The sequence below is a fragment of the Pongo abelii genome, chromosome 7 (assembly GCF_028885655.2).
Source record: "Pongo abelii isolate AG06213 chromosome 7, NHGRI_mPonAbe1-v2.0_pri, whole genome shotgun sequence".
NCBI lineage: Eukaryota > Metazoa > Chordata > Mammalia > Primates > Hominidae > Pongo > Pongo abelii.
Window position 1 is genome coordinate 56382779 of NC_071992.2, and position 25210 is coordinate 56407988.

Consider the following 25210-nt stretch of genomic DNA (forward strand, 5'->3'; position numbering starts at 1 on the left):
GATATGACAGATTTTTGAAAAATTATTTTTGTCCTATATTTCACATTTCCCCAAGAATATAGAATTTAAGGACAAAAGGTATGCTTGCTTTGCCTGTTTTTACAGTAAAAAAAACTGTGTTGATTGTGTTGACTGTGTGTCAGGTAGTAATAAGTGCTTTGTGTTCAATTTTTCTTCTGTTTTAATGACAGCATTAAGAGGAGATCCTATTACTATCTTGTTGTTACACTTGGAAGATAAAGCTTAGAAGTTAGGGTTTGTGGCCAGGTGTGGTAGCTCATGCCTGTAATCATAGCACTTTGGGAGGATCGCTTGAGGCCAGGAGTTTGAGACCAGCCTGGATAACATAGTGAGACCCTGTCTCTACAAAAAAAACTAAAAACAAAAACAAAAAAAAAATTAGCTGGGTGTAGTGGTGCACACCTGTAGTTCTAGCTACTCGGGAGGCTAAAGTGGGAGGACGAATTGAGCCCAGAAGTTAGAGGTTGCAATGAGCCGTGATTGCATCAGCTTGGGCAACAGGGCGAGACCTTGTCTCAAGAAAAAAAAAAAGAAGTTAGAGTTTGTTCAAGATCACATAATTAGGAAAAGGCAGCATGAGTGTAGGCCTTCTAATTGCTGAAGGCTGTGCCCTAACCACAATGCTGCACTGCTCTACCAAGCTCAAACTGGACCGTTCTGCATGTCACATCCTTATTCAGACAGGCTGATGTATCCTCAGGTAAACACAAGCATTCTTTACCTTTCAGAAGTCCTAATTTCTATGCCTTTCTAACCAGCATGTCTGTTATGATTTCCCAGGTGTTCCATAAAAATCTGTATTGTGGATGCTTTAAGCTTTTAAAAATGTTCTATTTTCAATCTACACATATTTAAAAGTGGTATTCTTGTCAGCAAAGCAAATGACACATTTGTAAAAAATTCCTTGGAGGACATGAATGTATGGAGTAATTCAGGGAGATGTTGTGGTTTGAGCAGCTTATTTAAATATTTTTTTCTTGCTAACAATGTAAAACATGTTGTTGTTTAGTTCTGCGTGGTGGTCCTCTCACTGGAAGCTACAGGTTACGGCAGTTTCACCTTCACTGTGGGTCTGCTGATGATCATGGCTCCGAGCACATAGTAGATGGAGTGAGCTATGCTGCAGAGGTAAGCCATCAGACATATCTGTGATTCACAGTTTTCCTACATGGTGGGATTTAAGGGGTACAGAGACAACTTTACTGATTCCAAATAGATCCTGAGCCAATTAGGTATCTTAGTGTCTGAAATTGCTTTAATCATTCAATATGAGAGTTTATGAATATGAGAGTTTCAAATGTTGCCCTCCTAAGCCTTAAACCAACCCTGAGAGCTTAGGGTTATATGTTCCCATTTTAGAAATGAGTAAACTGGTTGCTGGAGAGATTGAGTAATTTATCCAGCTAGGAAGCATTGAGACAGGTTTAAATCTAGATCTGTCTGATAGCAAATTACAAATTGCTTCTATCTACTGAAAGGCCAGTGAGAAGAGAGAGAAAGAAACATTTGTCTTATGTCCAAATGTGGTCATATTTCATCCAGATACAAATATCCACTAATATGTAAAGACCACATTAAATAGGTAATATTTAAATAGGTAAATGGCAAAGTTTCACTGAGGAAAAAAAAAAAGACAAACTCTTCTAAACTCTATATTTACAGGTATAAAATAAAAATCTCTGTTATTCAGCTTATTGGTAAATCATAACACAACAAAGCATTCATTGAGTTGTTTCTACTCCTTTTTCCTTATAATTGTATTCACTAATAATACTCTGTGGAGGATCTGGATTAAAACAATGCTCTACTTCTTTTAATCCTCTGGTTAAAGAACAAAGCATAATAAGCTTCAAGTTTAATATGATTAAATATTACTAACACCTAATTTACCATGAGATGAAAGTGAATTATATGACTCAGTCAATACTATTCACGTGAAAATAATTTGGTTTCTGAGTTGCCTAGGCAAGACAGAGCTAAGTTATCAGGCAAGTGCAATTTTTCTTCATGTTCTCATGGTTACTGAGCTGTAGAGTTTAGATGCCCCGTAACGCCCTGCTGTTCAGAGAAATCCGACAATCAGAACTTTTTTCCAGTTTCACTCTTCCATTGACATGTACCTCTGCCCTTTAAGGTTATCATCCAAAACATTTGCTTTGCCACTAAATCACTTGTGTTTGAAGCCAAGTAGCTTTAGGGTATGGAACCTTCTCTGTCCTCAGGGTAGAGAAATAAAATGTACATACAAAGTTTTTTTTTTTTGAATATATATTATTTTTAATTAGTTAACAAATTTATCTTAGAAAAAAGTAGGAGTTCTAGTTGTAAGAGCCATTTTTTGAGTTTAGGACAATCACTTTAATTGTCTTGACTTCAGTTTCTTCATCCAAATAATGAGGACATTACCAAATGATCTGCAAATCCAGCGCCCACTCCCCCACACCCACTCTAATACTACAGTCCCATACTCTTTTGAAATGAGTCAAGATAATAAAACTGTTAATTATATGTACAATTATGTGACAAAGTTTTTTATGATGGTGGACAAACTATGTCAAGAAGGTTGAAAGTGGGACTGCTGAATTTGTATAAAGTTTTATGTTTTGAATATAACATGTTCTAAATGTCAAAAGTGCCCTCGGGACTAATTACTGGTTGCTTTGGATCACTGGTCTCTCATTTTCCTTAGCAACTCAGGAAAATTGGTCAAAATGCTGTGTGTGGTTACACCTTGTACTTTAATAAACTTGAAAGTACTACATCCTCAGAGAGGCTTAGGTTTTCTGCCAGCTGGCAAGTCGTTTCCTGAAAAGGGTCCTCCTGACATATATCAGAGGCTCAGAATCCTTACCTGTAGATCAAGGGCCATTTTTGTAGATAAAGACTTTTTGTTGTTGTTGTTATGCAATAAATCATTATCTTTTTTTTTTTATTTATTTTAAAGCAAACCAGTGAAGGAAAGGACCAAAACCTTTGGTTCACTTATGTATTTATGAATAGAAAAAATTTGTAATGCAAATTTCACTTATTAAAAAACTTAGGTACAACTTACAACATTCCAGATAATTATTTTCCCTTCTTTTGTTTCACATGGAGACCTTGGAGACTCAATTCATGTTAAGACACCTAAGTATGAGTCCTCCAGGTAAATATTACACAAATCAGAAGTACCTTGGAATTTTTAAGTATATTTCAAGACATATATTTTTATACATGCTTTAAACAAACAGTATTTTTTTTTTTTTTAAGACACGAGTTTTGCTCTTGTTGCACAGGCTACAGTGCGATGGTGTGATCTCAGCTCACTGCAACCTCCGCCTCCTTGGTTCAAGTGCTTCTCCTGCCTCAGCCTCCCGAGTAGCAGGGATTACAGGCATGCGCCAACATGCCTGGCTAATTTTGTATTTTTAGTAGAGACAGGGTTTCTCCATGTTGGTCAGGCTGGTCTTGAACTCCCAACCTCAGGTGATCTGTCTGCCTCGGACTCCCAAAGTGCTCAGATTACAGGCATGAGCCACCGTGCCCGGACAGTATATATATATATATATATTATATATATATATATATATTTTTTTTTTATATGAGAGAATCTAACAAAGAAACTATGACCAGCGCCAGCATTGAAAGATAAAGCTTTGTGGATAAAGCTTGGAATAGATTTTCTTTTCTCTTTCTTTTTCTTTGAGATAGGCTGTCGATCTGTTGCCCAGGCTAGAGTGCCACAGTACAAACATGGCTCACTGTAGCTTTGACCTCCTGGGTTCAAGGGATCCTCCCACCTTAGCCTCCAGAGCAACTGGGACCACAGGTGGGCACCACCACATCTGGGTAATTATTTTTTATTTTTTGTAGAGACAGAGTCTGGCCATCTTGCCTAGGCTGGTCTGAAACTCCTTGAATGCATATTAAAGAACAGTATACAATTCCAAGGGTGGGTGCAGTGGCTCATGCCTGTAATCCCAGCCCAGGAGTTTCAGACCAGCCTAGGCAAGATGGCCAGACTCTGTCAATGAAATAAGAAATAGCCTTGAATGCATGTTAAGGAACAGTGTACAATTCCAAGGTTGGGTGCAGTGACTCGTGCCTGTAATCACAGCACTTCAGGAGGCCAAGGAGGGATGATTGCTTCTTATTTCATTGGCTTATATATTCATTCATTCTTTCACTCAGTAAGAATTCATTGAGAATCAACCATGCTCCTAATCTTTACACAGCTTACTGATGCTTACCCTGAAAGGAGTGCAGCCTCACACATATTTGAGGTCAGAAAATGCTGTCCTGTGGGATAGGCATCCGTTTTAAGTTAAACCTGGTTTAACTTAAAACCTGGTTTGGATGAAGGGGAGGGAACCAGGTCAAGTGGGGAGACAGCAGTGGTTTTGCATAAAATCATGTGTGAGGACGTGGGTTGGGAAGGAGGATCACACATTTGAAAAACAGTATGGCCTTTAACAGTGTAGTTAGAGCATGGAGAATGAAGGGGAGAGTTGTCAGAGGCAAAGTTGGAGAGGCTGGGAAGGGCCTGATCTTACTGAGGTAAGTCCTGGTAAGATTTATGAAGGTGATTCTAAGTGCAATGGGAAGCCACTGAAAGGCTTTGCATTGGAAAGTGGTGATATTTGCATTTCAAAAATAATTCAACTAGTGTTTGAGAATAGATTGGATGGAAGCAGGAGTGGCTAAGGGGAGCTTTGGAGGAAACTTTTGGGGAAAGTTCCAGGCAATAAATGAGAGTGCAGGTGGAGGCTGGCTGGCTGGCAGTGGCAGCTTTAGTGGCATTTGTCATTTGGTGGGTTTGAGAGTGAGGGAGGGCAGGATCCATGTTTCTGGGTTGAGATAGGAAATGCAGATAGAGAAAGTCTGGGTCAAACCTCAGGGTTGGTGGGGTGGGAGAGGTAGACAATAAACAAATAAATAAATGGTGCATGGTAAGTTCTTTGATGGGAACAATACCATGTGATTTGGTAGAGGGGCTGAGGGCTTAGGAAAAGCTTCTTTGAGGTGATACATGAATTGAGACTGAATGATAAGAAGAAAGCACTATGAGAAAAATCTAGAGAGAGCATTCCAGGAAGTGGAGCAGCAAGCACAAGTGCTCTAAGGCAGGGAGTGAGGCTGGCATGTTCAAGAGGAGAAAGTCATTGGCCTATTAGGATTGGAGTTAATGAGAAAGGAAAAGTTATGTGCTCTGTCCCAGAGAGGCAGACAGGGACCATGCCACATCGGGTGCTGTTGGGGATTGTAAGCAGTCTGAAGTTTATCTGTAATGCAGTGGGAGGAAGACAATGGAAGGTTTTGATCGGGGAATGACATGTTCTGCTTTATATTTTACAAAATATAACTAGCTGCTGGGTGGAGAGGAGGCTGTTGTCAGGCAAATGTTGATGTAGGGAGAAAAACTAGAAGGTTATGGAAGTCATTCAAGTGAGCAGTGACAGTAATTTGGACTCTGGGGGTGGTGGAGACGAAGAGAGCTGGACAAATCTATGATGTTTGGGAGATAAAGTCAATAGGGTTTGCTGATGAAAAGGATGTCATGATTGAAGGAAGGAAAAAGAGGAGTTTAGAAACACTCTTAAGGTTTCGGTGTAAGCATATCAGAGGCTGGTGGTGCCATTTACTGAAATGTGCAAGTCTGGGAAGGAGAAGGTTGCAGAGAGGAATTCACTCTCTGTTTTAGACAGGTTAAGTTTGAGATGTCTGTTAGGCATTCTAGGCTCATGTTCAAGTAGGCTATTGGATAAAAACTTCCAGTTTAAGAAAAGGTCAAGGCTGGAGATGGGGGCATTTGGGAGTCCTTGCATTTGGTTTCACATTCAAAAGAACCCCTTTGTGCTCGGCTCCGTGATTCCAAAGAGTTGATTAGTTTTTCCAGCCACTTTTGTACGAAGTTCATGATCATCATCAAGTTATGTTCCCTTGTGAGTAAAAAGAAGAAGTGAAAGAAAGAAAAAAGACATTTAAAGTTGCAACATATACAACTTTAATTTTAGGCCTAATATGATGGTTTATAATATTACAGAGAGATTAAAGTGATCTAAATCAAGAAAAGTTTAATCCCAAACGTTAGGCATCTACAAAACTAGGCTAATCGTCCATTCTGTGTTTGGAACTTTATCTAATGAAAGTTTAGGCAGACTATATAGCAAGCATTTTAAATATGCAGCTAATAATGAAACTGATTTCAACATTCATCATGGATTTTTGACATAGTATTTGGCAGTATATTCTGCATACCACTAATATGCAATTTGAAGCTGCTAAATTTTAATATTATTATTTAGAAATTAGTTGCCAGTAGGGAAGAATCTAATTTTCATTTTTGTAGTGGTTACAATTTCTTGTCATTCAGCTCAAATCACTGCTCTAGTTATTGTTAGTCAGGAAATGTGAGTTTGCTATTTTTTTAATGTTTTAATTACAATATAAATGCTAATAGAAGTGGTATCAGTTCCTCTGTGAAGGTATTGTTGCCAGTTAAGGTGTGTAGGAGAGAAAGAAAAATATTTTCTTGGCCTAGTTTCACATCATAGTTTAAATAGTTGTACTTTTATCTAGCAGAATGGATATATATATATATATCCATTCATCTCTCTTTAGTTACACATTCATTTTTTGATCAGTTCTGGTTGCGATCCTAACGAAGTCATTCTATATCTTTCTCTCTCTGGTCTCATCTCTTACTGAGAGAACTGGTGCATTGGCACGGAGCCACTTAAAACAATTTTAACATCCTTATCAGCCCTTCCCTGACAGTGAATGTCATCTGTCTCATGTGAGCCAAATGAATTCTGTTTCATCACTTGGTGTTTTCAGGTTTCTTTCCTCCCCCAACTATCTCACACCAACTTGGAACATGGCACTACAGGAATCCACTTTTATATTACTAGCCTGATATTGCACAGTCTTCCTTGATCGTTTGTGGATGGTGCACTGTTTTATAGTTGACTGTTTATGATAATTGTTATCTATCCAGAAATTATCTCCTATAAATTGCCTGTAAGACATAGAGTTATATTTAAAGGATGGGATAAACATGTATTTGAATATGCTAAATCCTCTCTGTAACAGTCAGCTAGAAAGATGATTTGGGCATGAAGGCTCACATAAGAATTTCCTCCCTGATAAACAAAAGGGATTCATTAGAAGGAGATCTTGTCTGAAGCATTCCCTCATATCAGGTCCTTGGACACCATGGCTTGATCACCATTTATGATCGTAGCTAAATCTTTTGGGCATGTCGCATTGCCCTTTGGCTTCTATCTCAGTTTGTCCTTTTGGGGAAGACTCCCCAAAAGTGTTTTCTCCTTTATCATTATTCTGAAATCTTTCACCCTTGTGGGTGTGTTCGAGATACTGTATTGCTTGCAATGGTAAAACATTTAGGATACCTTTTGGTATTGCATAAGGCCACTTGCATATGAGTAGAGTTGTAAGGGGTGGGTGAAGTCTGTTTTCCAGAGTTCCAGGCCCCCCACCTCTTTCCCTTCCCCCTTGTTTTATCCCCCTCCTTAGTAGCACCAGCTACCCTCCCGTTTTCTACCTCTTTTTCCCCCATTGAAACTTGCTCTCAGCAAAGTATCTAAACATATTCATAGAACGTGGTAAATGTATCAAAATGATAAGCATTTTTATGTGTGAGATGACAAATATGTTAATTAGTTTGATTTAATCATTCCACATTTACACATATATTAAAACATTACATTGTGCCCCATAAATGTATACAGTTATGATTTGCCAATTTAAAATGCTCTTAATAAAAAAGTTTGAATGCTACTTAAGAAGAAAAGGAGACTTTGTGTTTTCAAGCCATAAATAGTCTTAAAATGACAGGTAGTAAACATTTAACTGGGCAGTTTTAGAAACAGCCTCACTGTCCTTGGTAGCGGGATTGTCCTGGAAAACCTACCGTGTAGGAGGTTGACTTCTGCACCCACCTGTGAGCTCAGGCCTCTTCCATGGACTTTACTGCCAGCTGGGATCTGATCTGAGGCTCTTCCATTGCAGTCTCATCTGTGGAAGACATGGAGGAGTCTCCAGTTACTTGGGAGCAATGGCTGGAGTTTGTTAGGGCTGGAGGGGCTGTGAAGGATGTTCAAGGCTTTTTAAAAAATTTATTTATTTTCTGAGACGAAGTCTCGCTCTGTCACTCAGGCTGGAGTGCAGTGGCACAATCTCAGCTCACTGCAACCTCCACCTCCTGGGTTCAAGTGATTCTCCTGCCTCAGCCTCCTAAGTAGCTTGGACTACAGTCATGTACTACCATGTCCGGCTAGGATGCTCAAGGCATTCTATATAGTCTTTAATATAGTGCACCACAGGCTAGTTAAGTGACTGTGATCCTTCACTGCATGAACTTTCACTTTTGGACAAAAATAAATAAGAGGATTCTGCCCAAGATTCTTGTGATAAATACATTATACATAAGTGTACAGCACCAGAAAATTTGTAAATGTTTTATTTGCATTTATGTTTTTCAGGATGTCTAACACAACATTCCTACTATGTTGTATATCTCCCTTTCAGCTCCATGTTGTTCATTGGAATTCAGACAAATACCCCAGCTTTGTTGAGGCAGCTCATGAACCAGATGGACTGGCTGTCTTGGGAGTGTTTTTACAGGTAAGAATCTACTGTTTTCATTTTAAATGATCAGCCTTGTTGAATAAAGAGCTTCAGTCACGATGTAGACATTCAACCATCTTATTTAATAGTAAATTCATTTTAGGTGTAGCATTTTCCTTTTGAAATGAATATTTAAAAATTATATATTCATTTAGGAGCATTGTCTTATAAGTCTTCTTATTGTCCATTGATCATTTTTATGTGAATAACAATACCAGCATCAACATCAAGAATAGCAGCAGAAATAACAACTGAGATACTGGAAGAAAACATTTATTCTGGGCTCTTCCTAATTGTATACTATTGAGGACAGAATAAAGTTCAAGCTCCTGATTCTTGAAACACTCATCTCAACACAATGACATATTGTCCCAATGTGCTCACTGGTTTTTAAAAAAATTTTATTGTATTTCCTTTAATCTAATATTCACGTGTGGTTAGACAATTATTGTCATCATACCTGGGAACAGGTTGGGCTTCTCACCTCCCTCTGCCTCCACATTCTTGTAGGCGTGCCCCTTTGTCACACCCCATACTCTCCATGTGTTGTAACTCATGAACAGAGAATGCTTCATGGATGGCAACAATTCCTTGCCTTTGGACACCAAGTAGGGGTGGTTGCGGCAGGATCCGCGTGCTTTAAAACCTGCAGGTAGATTCAGAATATCTGTAATAATGAAAAGAGGGTCATTTGTGTATCTATAATTTATGATGAGTTTGCTTATGATGATATATTCCCTTGATTTGGGACCTCAAATCATTTTAGGCTGCAAGTGTGACATGTTTGCATCTAGTATTTTGATGCCACCATTGTCCATTTGAATTGAGGGGCTGACTGTTACATCTAGCTTAGTAGTACAGGTTATTTGTTAGACTGTCTTATGCAAAGTTTCTCTCAAGTTAACCTACATCTTAAACACTGATAAAACTTAACAAATATTAAGCTGTTACTATTAGTTTTGGGACTAAGCTGAAAGTTCAGTACAGGAACCCTGTAATATTATCTTGTTGTTCAGATCCTTCTGGCATGATACGGCCTGCAGGTAAAAGAGAAGCTTTGTTATAGAACAATCACTGTATGTTCTGTGCTGGATAAGGTTTTTTTTAAAAAAATAATTTTAAAATAGTGGCTGAAATTGAGTGATTCAGACTTGATCTGCTACAGTAACCATTTCCTTTGAAATTTCATGTTTTTAGATTGGTGAACCTAATTCCCGACTGCAAAAGATTACTGACATTTTGGATTCCATTAAAGAAAAGGTAAAATGAATTACTATTTGTTAATAATTAACATATTTCTTTTCTCTTCCACAGTCTCTTAGCTCCCTTGAAAGACTTAGACATACGCTGCCTGCTTTGACGTTTGCAACATACTTGATGAAAAAAAGCAGAAGTAACCTATTACCATTTATCTTTTGAATGTAAAGGTCTTAAATTACCTAAAATAAACATGAATAAATATACTTATGCACAATTAGTCTCTGGTATTATATTAGAGTAAGACTTTAATTGTAACACATTTAAGGGACCACTTATATTAAAACAAACCTTATGCTTCTTAAATAAATCTATATGTTACTTTATCTAAAATTTTTAAGATGAGGATAGATGCTTTTTTAAAGATACTAAAGGAAGATATTAGATAATTCTAGATGCAGATATTCTATATTGTTGATGGAATTATAATGGATGTGCATGGATGTATGTTTTTTGAAGTCTATGTAAAGCTATCCCATTGTAATTTGTGGGAATTCTGTATGTTCCCCCAGGGTAAACAAACTCGATTCACAAATTTTGACCCATTATCTCTGCTTCCACCATCCTGGGACTACTGGACATATCCTGGTTCTCTTACAGTTCCACCTCTTCTTGAGAGTGTCACATGGATTGTTTTAAAGCAACCTATAAACATCAGCTCTCAACAGGTACATCATCTCTTCCAGGTTGATACTGATTCCCTCAGAGGAAACTGGGCTTTTTTTTTTTTTTTTTTCAACCCTGCCCTTAATTTCTGCTGTGTTTTGAAGTCTGTGTTTTCCCTTTATTCATCAGATGGGTGGTTGGGCTAGATGAGATCTATGTCCCTTTCGTATTTGACCTGTGATTAGATGATTTATTTGCCACTTCTTAGAAATGTACATAGCAACACTGATGAAAGTGAAGCATCATTTTGAGCACTATAATCATTTGCTTTTGTTTTGTTGCTGTTTGTTTGATATGGGGATATAAACAGGCTGAGATAACAAACAAAAAATGGGGATATAAACAGGCTGAGATACAAACAAAAAAATCAGAGAGAGGCTACTTATAGAAGGTGACATTTTTCTTTCTGACCTTAGTCCCCACACCTGCTTCTACAAATTTCCAAGTGAAACTTGAGGACAGTGATTGGTGCAGTGCCCTAAGAAATGTGTGCCTGCTAAGTGTAAGAAGATGTTGTTTTGTACGCTTAAAAGCTAGTTAAGTGGGTAGGCTGGGCACAGTGGATCCTGCCTGTAATCTCAGCACTTTGGGAGGCTGAGGTGGGTGGATCGCTTGAGTCCTGGAGTTCGAGACCAGCCTGGGTAAAACCCTGTCTCTACGAAAAATATAAAAAGTAGCCAGGTGTGGTGATGCGTGCCTATAGTCCCAGCTACTCAAGGGGTTGAGGTGAGAGGATTGCTCGAACCCAAGAGGTGGATGCTGCAGTGAGTCAGGATCATGCTGCTGCATTCCAGAGCAAGACTTTGTCTCAAAAAATTTTTTTTTGTTAAGAGGGTGGATCGCATTTAAATGTTCTTACTATAATTATAAGAAGAGGAAAGAGAGAGAAAGGGGAGGGGAATGAGAGGGAGAGAAGGAATTGTTGATCTTTTGGCATTTGTTGACAAAAACTTTTGTTGGGTTGTCTGAGGGGCTTAATGCTTAAGCGTTTGCAGAGAGGCTGTGGGGAGGCTCTTTCTGTGTAGACATCTACTCACTCATTCTTCTGTTAAAAACTTATGGAGCTTCCCCTGTAGGCCAAGAGTCTGCTAGACTCAGGATACCCAGTTTGTCAGCCATGCTGGTGTGGAGTCGGTGCAACCATACCTCACCCCAACCTTGAACTCCTGGGCTCAAGCCATTCGTCTTCCTGCCTCAGCCTCCCACGTAGCTTGAACTACAGGTGCATGCCACCATGCCTGGCTTATTTTTTTTGATAAATTTTGTGTAGACAGGGTCTTGCATTATTGCTCTGATTGGTCTTGAAGTGATCCACTTCTGGCCTCAAATGATCCTTCTGCTTCGGCCTCCCAAAGTGCTAGGACTACAGGCATGAGCCACTGCACCTAGCCAGGATATCCAGTCTTTAATGTTCAGAAACTGTGCTTGGAGCGCTGAACCATGGGGCTGGCCAATCTGATGGGTGGATGCTGTGTGTTCTTGGATGCTGTGCTTCTTCACTGGTTTTGTTTTTGTTGTTCTTTTTGAATTAGGTGCAGTATCTTAGCATGAACATAGTCTAGTAATTTTTGCAGCTAATAAAGTACACATGTACTGGGCTTGCCCACCTGCCTACCTGTTTATTTTTCCTCCTAATGATACCAGAGCTGGCCCACCTTTACCGAGATCATTTCAGGCAGCATTTCCCCTTGGGACACTGAACACATCCTTCCTTTTGTTGGGTGTTTCTCCTTGTTGACTTTGTCTCTAGGATTAAAGGCAAATAATAACCTAGTGCATACATTTTTAAAACATTTTACAAAGGTCTGTATAGAAATCCAGAGCTTGACTGACATGAAAACTCCTGTGAATTTTTTCTATCATTGTATCATGAGAAAAATGACCTGTTACTGATTCAGAGTCCTTAATAAGGAAATTCATTTTTCTCCCTGTCACATGCTAAATGGTTTACTTTTATATTTCTTTATTAAATTTGAACTGAATAATATTAAGAATGAATAAACTATAGCATCAAGGTAGTTAATAAGGGAATCATGTTTTCCCTCTATCTCAAGGATGCTGTTATTTCTTAAAGCCACTTGGAAAATAACATTTTGTTTAGTTTTGTTTTTTGTTTTCAATCCACCAGTGATTTGGAAGAGAATATATCAAAATATATAGTTTAGTTCCTTAAAAATAATAAAGTTAACCTTATTAAAAATATCTACCTGCAAGTTTAGGAATTGTGAGTGCCTAGCTGAGGATTCACTACTTTGTCTTATCTGAGGCTCAATGGATTACTATTATCAATGTGGCTTTTATGCAGAGCAGTATATAAAATAATAGCTCTGTTTTAGAGCTCTGAAGTGATTGTTAATTCACTTTGGAGCATTGACTTAAATCTCCTATAGTAGGAACACTTTCACGTATTTTAGTTTTTAACCAAATTGAGAAAGTTATTTGAGTAACAATTCAATTTATTAAAATCTGATATTGTGGTAGTTTTAAAAGTTAAAGAATAAAGCAAAAGAAAAAAAATTCAGTCCCAGTCTAACCATGAAAAAATACCAGGCAAAACCCAGTCAGGGGACATTCTATAAAATAGTCAGTATTCTCAAGGTCGTTAAAACTGCCAAGGTCATCAAAAACAAGGTAAGTCTGAGATACTGTCACAATCAAGAAATGCCTAAGGAGATATGAATACTAAGTGTAGTGTTTTCCGGATTTTTTCCTAGGGTTTTCTCCACAATTTCTTGCCAAGTCACAGTTTGACCTAAGGGGCAAATCAGATGTTTTTCATTTTCTTTTTCTTGATTTAAGTCCATTTTTCTCTCTCCGAGTCACTCATTGAGGACTAAATTCTTAACTGCCATGCCAGTGAGTGATAAATGTACTATTTTCTGATCCTTTTGAAGACAAGTCTGTCATTTTCTCTGGAGGGACAGCTTCTCTTGCCAAGTCTCTTTGGGTTATCCTAAATCATCAAAATTGGGTTACTTAGCTGAAATTCAATGTGCAAAATACTTGGCTTTGTTTCTACTCTCCTTTTAAAGAAAAACAACCCTCTTTTGTTTATTATGATATTATTTGCATGCAGTGAAACTCATGAATTTTAAGTGTGTGGTTGCTGATTTTGGTAACTGTATATAGACATGCTACAACTACTACAATCAAGATACAGTTCTCAACCACCGCGGTGGCTCACAGCTCTAATCCTAGCATTTTGGGAGGCCAAGGCGGGTGGATCACCTAAGGTCTGGAGTTCGAGACCAGCCTGGGGAACATGGTAAAACCCCATCTCTACTAAAAATACAAAAATTAGCCATGCATGGTGGTGCGTGCCTGTAATCCCAGCTACTCAGGAGGCCGAGGCAGGAGAATCGCTTGAACCTGGGAGGCAAGGTTGAAGTGAGCCCAGATTGTGCCGCTGTACTCCAGCCTGGGTAACAGAGCAAGACTATATCTCAAAATAAATAAATAAAAGATAGAGATCTCAGCCAAAAATTTTCTGGTGCTCTTTTGCAGTCCTTTACCTTCTTCACCATAGTCCTAGGCAACTACTGATGTGCTGTCACTAGAATTTAAATGAGTCATACAGTAGATTTTTGTGTTTGAGTTCTTTTACTGGTATAATCTTTTTAAGATTCACCCATTTTATTTTATTTTTTTCCTGAGACAGAGTCTGGCTCTGTTGCCCAGGCTGGAGTGGAGTGGCGAGATCTTGGCTCACTGCAACCTCTGCCTCCCATGTTCAAGTGATTCTGCTGCCTCAGCCTCCTGAGTAGCTGGAACTGCAGGCATGCATCACCACGCCCGGCCAATTTTTGTATTTTTAGTAGAGATGGGGTTTCACCATGTTGGCTGGGCTGGTCTTGGACTCCTGGCCTCAAGTGATCTACCCATCTCGGCCTCCCAAAGTGCTGGGATTACAGGTGTGACCCATGGTACCTGACCCATTTCATTAATTTTTATTACTGTGTAATATTCCATGGTATGGATATATTATATTTTTAAAAAATATATTTCACAGTTGATGGACATTTGGCTTGCTTTCAATTTTTGGCCATTATGAATAATAGCAATCCATATATGCATATTAGGAGTAATTTGCTCACTTTTGTGTGGACACATTTGTATATGTCTTGTGTCAATACCTAGGACTGGAATTACTAGGTCATGTTTGTTTAATTTTGTAAAGTACTATTATATTGTTTTCTTTTCCTTTTTTTTTCTGAAGGAGTCTCGCTTTGTTGCCCAGGCTGGAGTGCAGTGGTGTGATCTTGGTTCACTGTAACCACCACCTCCCGGGTTTAAGAGATTGTCCTACCTCAGGCTCCTGAGTAGCTGGGATTACAGGCACTCGCCACCACACCCAGCTAATTTTTGTATTTTTAGTAGAGACAGGATTTCATCATGTTAGCCATGCTGGTCTCAAACTCCCGACTTCAAGTGATTTGCCCACCTTGGCCCCCCAAAATGCTGGAATTACAGGCATGAGCCACTGTGCCCAGCTGAGTAAATTACTACTATATTGTTTTCTAAAGTGGCTGTGTCATATTAAATTCCCACCAACAACATATGAGATTTCTAGTTGCTTCATACCCCTGCAAGCATTTGGCATTGTCAGTTTTTCTAACTTTAGGTATTCTAGTGGGTATGTGTGTGATTTTAATTTGCATTTATCTAGTGACCAATGATTTTGAACATTTTTTATATGCTTATTGGCTATGTATGTATCTCCTTTTGTTAAGTATCTGTTCAGATTATCTGTCCATTTTTACATTGGGTTGTGTGCAAGAGTTCTTTATATAGTCTGGATAACAGCTCTTTCTCAGGCTGGGCGCAGTGGCTCACTCCTGTAATCCCACTGAAAGAATCTCCCCGGGGCCTGAAAGCTTAAGGGAATGAATAACTTTTCCCTCCTCAGGCCCAGTCCCAAGGCCCAAGGCCACTTGCTCCAGCAGCGTGTGTCAGCAAGATAGCAGAAGCAGGAAGAGAGCTGGCGGGAAGACACATACCCCCTGAAGATCTACAGGGAGGCAGTCTGGGTACTATGTAGCAGTCAGATCAGACTGGGACACTTCCTGTTTACAGAGAACTGCAAAACTCCTGCCCCGTCCTCACTTGGGACTGACGCCATAGGCCTCAGCCCATCTGCACCCAGGGATGCAAGGCTCTTGTATTGTTTCAAACCCCAAGAGCGCGCCAACAGACAACACGAGGTGGTGTGGAGCAACCGGCTGTTTTAATGAATGCCTGGGTGCAGACGGGCTGAGGTCTAAAATGGCGTCAGCCCCAAGTGAGGACAGGGCAGGCAGGGGTTTTATAGTCTCCTGTAAACAAGAAGTGTCTCAGTCTGATGTAACTGCTGCGTAGTACCTGGACGGCCTCCGTCTCGGTCTTCAGAGGGTATGTGTCTTCCGGCCAGCTCTCTTCCTGCTTCTGCTATCTTGCTGATGCACACTGCTGGCACCAGTGGCCTTGTGCCTTGGGACTGAGCCAAAGGAGGGAGGAGTTATTCACCCCCTGCCCAGCTTTCAGGACCCAGGGAGAATCTTTCATTCCTGTCTATTTGGTTATAGAAAAAAGGAAAAGCGATGACTTTCTCAATAACTACTTCAGGCATGACATAGGGGTGGCATGAGCACCTTGGAAAAAGAAAAACTTAATTTTTGGGGTATTCTTGAGAGAAGGGTTCGTATCCATCATGTCGCTGTAGCAGGAGCATCATCTGGATTGTTTGGTGGCTAGTGGGATAACACAGGGGAGAAACAAGAGGAACCCAGTGATGAAGATTACTGTCCCTACCAGTATTTTAAATCCTCCTAAATTAGAGAACCACCCTCCTAGAAGGTTTGTTGGGTCCCATCCCTTCCAGGTTTGGACTGATACATGGGCTACTTTTCTGATGTTTGAAGCGATTTCTAGAACCGCTTTTCCGTTATCATCTATGTTAAGACAGCAATTAGAGATATTAAACTTACCATAGACCCCACCTTCTTCTGCTAGTAAGTAGTCTAGTGGTAGCCTGTTTTGTTACGAGAGCATTTCTAGGGCTGAGGTGGTTTGGTTAGTGATTATCTTTAGAACAGCTGGTAGTCTAATTGTTCTATTTAGCATATATATGGAAGTGCAATAACCCCCATGAACCATCCTCAGCCCAAGTGGCAGGACCGTAATATTCCATGATCCGTTGCGGAGGCCACTCGTCCTCTTGCCATCTTTGGCTCCCTTCTACCTCCAAGGATTGTTTTTCTCTGGCTAGGTTATACACAGGGACTCCGAGGATGTTGCCCGCCTGCTTTGAAAGTAAAAAGAATCCAGGTTTAATTGTGCCTAGGAAGCAAGTACCTTGCTAGGGATAAGGTAGCCATGAGTATGCCTGGGTTCCACATATCCAAAGGAATCCGTCAGAGGCAATCCATTGGAGGCTGGTGTTCATAGGATTGTCCCACAGTGCACTTAGGCTGGGGTATGCCTCATAAGGGTTGTGGTGTTTGTACAGTATCAGGCCTTTTTTGACAAGACATAATTGAGGTAGCTTAAGTTAGAAGGAGACCAAGCTCCGTGGGGTAATTTTGGCCACCCCTCTGCTGTGGAGGCGTTGACTGTTAGGGTTTGGTGACAGGGGCTTTCACCTATGGCATGATGAGTTTTATCATTCCACTTGCGGGATATGCACACCGTCCCTGTTACTGGAAGTGTCCAGGACTGTGCGCATTCCTGAGGAGTGAAAGTGAGGCTGGAGTTTTGGGATGCTAGTAAGTAAGGGGGATTGTCTATCCCATACCATGGCCACTGTTGACTCATACGGGCTTCCCTGCATACCTAGCAATTGGACACATTCATGGTAAGGACGGTGCGTTCCCCTAGATCTACAAACAAGTTTTTTCCTGCCTTGGGAAGTGATACGTCTGCTTGTAGTTTTGTATAAAGGGATGGAAATGCCACGGGTGATTTTGGAGAGGAGTTGTTGGCTTTTGTTTTGGCTATAATCTGTTCTCTCCTTGTATCCTCTAGCACTTGAGTTTTTACTCCCCATTGTCCATTTGTGGTGAAGCAAAGCCACTGCTTACCTTTTGGACAAATAGTCCCATTACGACTGCCAGATACTCCTAAATTTTTTACTTTATATTAACTTTTCCCTGATTCAACACATTCCTTGATTAACATTCCATAACAGGATTTTTCTATATAAGTATAGTAAGTAAAGGATTGTCGTATTTTTCCTCCATAGTGGAAAGACTGATAATGAGAGGTGACAGTGTGCTGGCAGTCCTCGCAGCCCCTGCTCGCTCTACGCGCCTCCTCTGCCTGGGCTCCCACTTTGGCGGCACTTGAGGAGCCCTTCAGCATGTGGCTGCACTGTGGGGGCCCCTTTCTGGGCTGGCCAAGGCCGGAGCTGGCTCCCTCAGCTTGCTGGGAGGTGTGGAGTGAGAGGCGTGGGCAGCAACTGGGGCTGCCGGCGGTGCTTGTGTTCCAGCGCCAGTTGCGGGTGGGCGTGGACTCGGTGGGCCCCGCAGCGGTGGGCATGCCCGCCTACCCCGGGCAGTGAGGGGCTTAGCACCTGGGCCAGCAGCTGCTGTGCTCAATTTTTCACCGGGCCTTAGCTGCCTTCCCGCGGGGCAGGGCTCGGGACCTGCAGCCTGCCATGCCTGAGCCTCCCCCCAACCTCCGTGGGCTCCTGTGCGGCCGAGCCTCCCCGAGAAGCACCGCCCCCTGCTCCACGGTGCCCGGTCCCATCGACCACCCAGGGGCTGAGGAGTGCTGGCTCATGGCTCTGGGACTGGCAGGGAGCTCCACCTGCGGCCCTGGTGCAGCATCCACTGGGTGAAGCCAGCTGGGCTCCTGAGTCTGGTGGGGACTTGGAGAGCATTTATGTCTAGCTAAGGGATTGTAAATACACCAATTGGCACTCTGTATCTAGCTCAAGGTTTGTAAACACACCAATGAGCACCCTGTGTCTAGCTCACGGTTTGTGAATGCACAAATCAGCACTCTGTATCTAGCTACTCTGGTGGGGACTTGGAGAACCTTTGTGTCTAGCTCAGGGATTGTAAAGGCACCAATCAGTGCCCTGTCAAAATAGACCACTCGGCTCTCTGTAAAATGGACCAATCAGCAGGATGTGGGTGGGGCCAGATAAGAGAATAAAAGCAGGCTGCTGGAGCCCACAATGGCAACCCCGCTGGGGTCCCCTTCCACACTGTGAAAGCTTTGTTCTTTTGCTCTTTGCAATAAATCTTGCTGCTGCTCACTCTTTGGGTCCACACTGCCTTTATGAGCTGTAACACTCACCGCAAAGGTCTGTAGCTTCACTCCTGAAGCCAGCGAGACCACAAACCCACCAGAAGGAAGAAACTCCGAGCACATCCAAACATCACACGCTGCGTTTAGGAACTGTAACACTCAGGGCGAGGGTCCGCAGCTTCATTCTTGAAGTCAGTGAGACCAAGAACCCGCCAATTCCAGACACAGTAACACTCACAGCAGCTCAGAGGGGCTGCTGTGGACAGTAGGGCGGGTACTGATACCAGATGCAAGGCTCTTGTATCACTTCGAACCCCAAGAGCACGCCAACAGAACACGAGGTGGTGTGGAGCAACACGAGGTTTTATTGAGCGCCGTGGTGCAGACGGGCTGAGGCCTAAAATGGCATCAGCCCCAAGTGAGGATGGGGCAGAGGTTTTATAGTCCTCTGTAAACAGAAGTGTCCCAGTCTGACGTGACTGCTGCATAGTACACGGACAGCCTCCCTCTCAGTCTTCAGAGGGTATGTGTCTCCCAGCCAGCTCTCTTCCTGCTTCTGCTATCTTGGTGATGCACACTGCTGGAGCAAGTGGCCTTGCACCTTGGGACTGGGCCTGAGGAGGGAGAAGTTATTCATTCCCTTAAACTTTCAGGCCCTGGGGAGAATCTTTCACCCAGCAGTTTGAAAGGCTGAGGCGGGAGGATCACTTGAGGCCAGGAGTTCAAGACCAGTCTGGCCAACATAGCGCAACCCTGTCTCCACTTAAAAAAAAAAAAATTAGCTGGGCGTGGTGTCGCCTGCCTGTAACCTCAGCTACTCCAGACGCTGAGGCATGAGAATCGCTTGAACCCAGGAGGCGGAGGTTGCAGTGAGTCGAGATTATGCCACTGCAATCCAGCCTGGGTGACAGAGCGAGACTCTATCTCAAAAAAAAAAAAAGTGATTCCTTGGGCCTTATTAGAAATTCCAGTTCACAAGTTTGGGGTAGGGTCCAGGGATCTGAATTTTTAAGAATGAACTCAAAAGTATTTTCATTCAGATGCTTTGGGACCACCCCTCCCAAAACTGGCTTAGAGTGAGACATGCGTGTTCACGTAATAGATCCATCTAGGAAGGTTAGTTAGAACTGCGTGGGCAAGGGGCTTGGAAGCCATGCTGACACATTTGTTTTGGGTGCCTACAAAAATGTTAGAACTGTGATGTATTATAGGGATGTATTTGGAAATGTTTACACTAAAATGAGACGATGTTTGGAATTTGCTTAAAAATAGCCTAGTTTGGGTAGGATGGCAAATGGAAAAAGAGCTTTGGTGGGAGAACGGATGGAAAAATTGGCTGTGTGTTGAAGCTAGGTCGTGGATTCCTGGTGATTTATGATGTTGCTTTTTCTACCTTTGTGTACTTTTGAACATTTACATAATAAAAAGTAAATTAAAAGGATAGGGGAAAATAAGGAAACAGAAAACAAGTTTCTCTGTGGTTAGTGCATGGCTTGTCAAGATGGCTTATTTATTGAAACTTCTCAGCTACCTCTCAAGTTTCTCATCTGTAAAAGGGGATAATTATATATTATTGACAGGGGTATTTTGACTGAGGTAATGTAAAGCACTTAACACAGTGCCCAGTCCATTATGTTCCATAACAGCACTTATTTTTATTATTACTCAATTTTGGCAGGCAGTGGAGTGCTATCAAAGAGGTTTGAGCATGAGAGTGGCATAAAGCTATTTACAGAACCATAGAAGAGTATTTTAGCTTATTGGAGTTGCTACACAATGAAATTACAATTTCAGCATTAGAGTCAAGGAAACCAGCAAAACAGGTCATACCTGCTTCAGCCTCAAGGCTGAACTGGGAACATTTCTACTGGGAACCTGTAGGTACTGAGTCAGCTTTAGTGACAGAGGTGCAGCTTTGCTGCCTGAATAAGGCCTGGAACCACATAAGGGGACAAGACTGGTGGGAACCAGCCAGAGATGTGCATTTTAAGGCCAGGGCAGTATTGGAGGACACCCAGAGCCAACAGAAGCAAATCTGAATGGGGACTGGCAAATACAGGGTCGACCTAACTGGGCTAAATGATTGTGAGACCCAGTTATAAGGGGAAGGGGTTTGGCGAGATATCAGGACAGGTCTAGGGACTCTTACCAAAATACACAGGCTGGTCAGAGAAGGAGCTGAAGACAGATCCAATTCTAGACTGGTGAGCTGAAAGTGCTACTGGGACAGGGAGCCATGATCAACTTTCAGAGGGGTTGAACTCCCAGAGGGGCAGGAGCTAGGGTTGTGGGAGAAAAATAAAGCCAACATCTTCAGAAGACTCAGAGGTATCACTGTGGAGGCAGGTTGCTTGATGAGGCCTGTGGACTCATGCTTTAATTCAGGACTCAGAATTCCTGCGCAGCCACCTGGAATGACCACTCCAGACAGACCTGGATTGTTATGATCTGCAGAAGGCTAGGTATCTTTCCTATGGTCTCAGAGGTTAGATTTTATTAGCCTCTGCTATTTGACTTGACCAGAGATTCTCTTCAGCCTCATGTGGTTTTAGCTATGATGATCTGGTCTAATGAAACATGAGTAATAGTACGTTGTAAACACTTGTCTCCTTCCCATATCTGTACTTAAAAAAAAAAACCTCAAAATGGCCGGGTGCGGTGGCTCCCGCCTGTAATCCCAGCACTTTGGGAGGCTGAGGAGGGCGGATCATGAGGTCAAGAGATCGAGAGCATCCTGGCCAACATGGTGAAACCCCATCTCTACTAAAAATACAAAAATTAGCTGGGCATGGTGGCACGTGCCTGTAGTCAGTCCCAGCTACTTGGGAGGCTGAGGCAGGAGAATTGCTTGAACCTGGGAGGTGGAGGTTGCAGTGAGCTGAGATCCTGCCATTGCACTCCAGCCTGGTGACACAGCGAGACTCTGTCTCAAAAAACAAACAAACAAACAAAACCCTCAAAATACCACATGTGGAAAACATGGTTGCTTGTATATATGGTGGTTGATCCTATTGCCATAGAGCATGGTTATAAACTGTTGCCTATTTCTTATAAAGGACCTCTCTCTCCTCTGCCCCTGTCCTGGTTAGTACTGTACAAACATTTTAGGCATCAGGTATTTGATGAAAACCTAAAGGATGTGAATTTGCTTGACTCTGAGATTAGATGGTTAACAAAATTTAGAGAATGTAGGTTCTCATTCCTAATAATTTGTCTTCATCAAAATAAAACAAACACCAAAGATTTTCTTTTATTAATTGACAGTATAATTTTGGTGCATATTTTTGAGAAGATAAAATTAGTTTTAGTTTTTCCAACTTCACTTTAGACCTGTACTAAATCTTAATAAATAATATTAAGCCACCAAGGGATTGTTAAAAATTTATAAAACTTATTTATAATAGAAAAGTTTTCAGCAACAAAAAATAGTGATGTAGGTTGATATGTATTGGCATGCAAAGATGGCTAGGATATATACTAAGTGAAAAAATTAGGTTTCAAAACAGCATATATAGTTGAGTTCATTTTTGTCATAAAATGTATGTATGTGTGTGTGTTTATAGATTGAAAAACATTGAAAAACTTTCTCTGATTTCTAAATATTTCCTCTTAGGAATAAGAAAATAAGAAAATAAGAAATAAACCACACTCTAGATGTTTCCTCTTGTTGGCCAGGCTGGTCTTAAATTAAAAATGCTTATACATTTAATTTTGGAACCCGTAGGTATTTGTACAGTGATGAGAATTTAGCAAAAGAGTTGTTTTATTATATATGACATGTAACAGAAAATTTTCATTGCAGTATTTTTTGTTCCTGGTTATAGATATATCTTAATTCTTTATGCAGGGTAATTCGTTAATATTGGTGGGAATTTCTATGCTGAAGCTAACTCTTTTCTTCTTCTACAGCTGGCCAAATTTCGCAGTCTCCTGTACACAGCAGAGGGTGAAGCAGCAGCTTTTCTAGTGAGCAATCACCGCCCACCACAGCCTCTGAAGGGCCGCAAAGTGAGAGCCTCTTTCCATTAAAAATTGTCACCAGTGAACTCCCCCAAACATGGCTGTGGAGAGACAATGAAACAAATCAAAGCACAAAAGTATCTGCCAACATCTCCTTTGTGGAATTCTAATTTATAGGAAACATTTTACTATGAGCCTCAGTGTCACAAAGAAAACCAGATCTGTCTCTCTCTCTCTTTAATTTTTTTTTATTTTTTTAGTGATAGAGTCTCACTCTGTCACCTAGGCTGGATTGCAGTGGTACAATCTTGGCTAATTGCAGCCTCCATCTCCTGGACTCAAGTGATCCTCCCATCTCAGCCTCCAGAGTACATAGGACCACAGGCATGCACCAGCATGCCTGGCTAATTTTAATTAATTTATTTTTTTTAAGAAATGCTGTCTTGCTATGTTGCCCAGGCTGGTCTCAAGCTCCTGCCCTAAACTAGGCCTCCTGCCTTGGCGTCTCAAAGTGCTGGGATTTCAGGCATGGGCCATCAAGCCCAGCTGACCCAGATCTCTTTGCTAACTTATCTGTCTCTTATTTGCACTCATGGATATTCACAGTAAGCATTGTTTGACATATATTAAAACCCATGAAATATGCCAACTTCAACCTGTGTGAAAATATAGTTAACATTGCAAACTTTAGAACGTATTAAAAATTTTACCTTGCCATAGAGACTGAATTAGTCACAGCTCTCAATGATGTTAGGTGGAAACTTATATCTCAAATGATAGGATTGTGATGCTTTTTTTGTAACAAGTGATTCTGCTTAATATTTTGTTATTCCAATTCATAAAAAGTAGGTTATGTTTTCCTATAAGGATAATTTTTGCAGTGATTATATTGCTAACTCTCATTGCATGATACCTTTAATAAAATGAACAATATAAGAGTTAAGGGCAATGGGATAAAACTACTTAATGGGTCTCCTCCACTGATCAACAATATTCCATATAGTCTTGGTGAGGAATTTCCCAGGATATAAATGGCTATTTACACTGTAATGAATTATACCATATATAATATTCACTCAGTAATGTTAATAATGAACTGGCTAATAATTGACAAGATGCAATGCCTGCCAGTTTATGACATTAACATGGTTTGAAACTAACATATGACATAGTACCAGTGCAGTCAGAGCTGCCCTCAGACATGAAGAACATGTTGCCCATTTTTGCCTGGTGTTTTGGCAGCAAAGCAGGAAGCAATTTTGTGTGGGTCATTGTTCTGTCAATTTGTGGAAAAAATTACTTCAGTCTCATATAAGTATATAATGGGTCCGTAAACCCTTCAACCCATTTCCATGGCAAAACTCACTTTTCTTTTTATACATGTCCCTCAGTCTCTTAATTTTATCAGGTGGAGCTTGATCTTAATTTTAACCTATTATCTTTTATTTTTGTTTGTTTTTGGTGGGGGATAAGAGTGGTGTTTCTTTTGCCCTTTCTGTTACAATCGGAGGGACACTAAGCATTAACTTAATAACCACATTTAAGACTTGAACACATGCTACACTTTTGTCATCTCCTGACATAACTTTACCTGAGTTTCCTTGATTTTGATGATTTGTTTCTTACATCTCTCTTCCTCTGGATGTAGTTTTTTTTTTTTGGATGGAGTCTTACACTGTCACCAAGGCTGGAGTACAGTGGCATGGTCGTGGCTCACTGCAACCTCCACCTCCCGGGTTCAAAGGATTCTCCTGCCTCAGCCTCTTGAGTGGTTGGGATTACAGGCACATGCCACCATACTTGGCTAATTTTTGTATTTTTAGTAGAGATGGGATTTTGCAATGTTGGCCAGGCTGGTCTCAAACTCCTGACCTCAAGTGATCTGCCTGCCTCAGCCTCTCAAATTGCTGGAATTGCAGGCGTGAGCCACCACGCCTGGCTTGAATGTAGATTTTAATAATTGAACTTATTCTGTAATGTTGATAGAATAACTGAGTATCAGCAAATTGTGTAACAGTGATGGACACTGTTGCATAAGGTGAGCTCCTGAAGAGTGAAGATAATACTTTGGTCAATGTTCTTTACCCCTCAGTGTGTAGTTTAAGGCTTTTAGAAGATTGATCTGTAGCAATTATTTAATGAATTAAATATTTAAAAAAATTTTATTTGATGTCTTTAGTAATTATCTCTCTGCTTGAAATCAAATGCACTTTAAGTTAATATAACATGTAAAATACATTATCTTTTGAAAATAGTTTCTTTTTAAAGGAATGCTAATTAGTTGTAACTTGTAAACCCAAAAGTTCTAATGGTTTTTAAAAACCAGGGTTGAGTGGAAAAGTGTTTGTTTAGTTTGGAAAGACCTGTGAATTTCCTAGTCAGGGAAAGAACCTGTTTTCTGGAAGAATGTAAGTTGCTATATCTGGAGAGGCATGTAGGACAGGGGTTC

At 40.9% G+C, this 25210-nt stretch overlaps 1 protein-coding gene across 1 annotated transcript in view; it reads left to right on the forward strand.

Annotated features, from left to right (window-relative positions):
* Positions 1–23077, forward strand: part of LOC100448588 (carbonic anhydrase 13) — a 35357-nt gene extending 12280 nt beyond the window's left edge. Inside the window, exons 3-7 of the mRNA XM_063726455.1 lie at positions 1029–1149; positions 8551–8646; positions 9847–9909; positions 10419–10574; positions 22711–23077. Of these exons, the coding sequence (XP_063582525.1) occupies positions 1029–1149; positions 8551–8646; positions 9847–9909; positions 10419–10574; positions 22711–22830 (556 nt within the window). The 3' untranslated portion in view covers positions 22831–23077. The remainder of the gene's footprint in view (positions 1–1028; positions 1150–8550; positions 8647–9846; positions 9910–10418; positions 10575–22710) is intronic.
* Positions 23078–25210: the final 2133 nt, after the last annotated feature.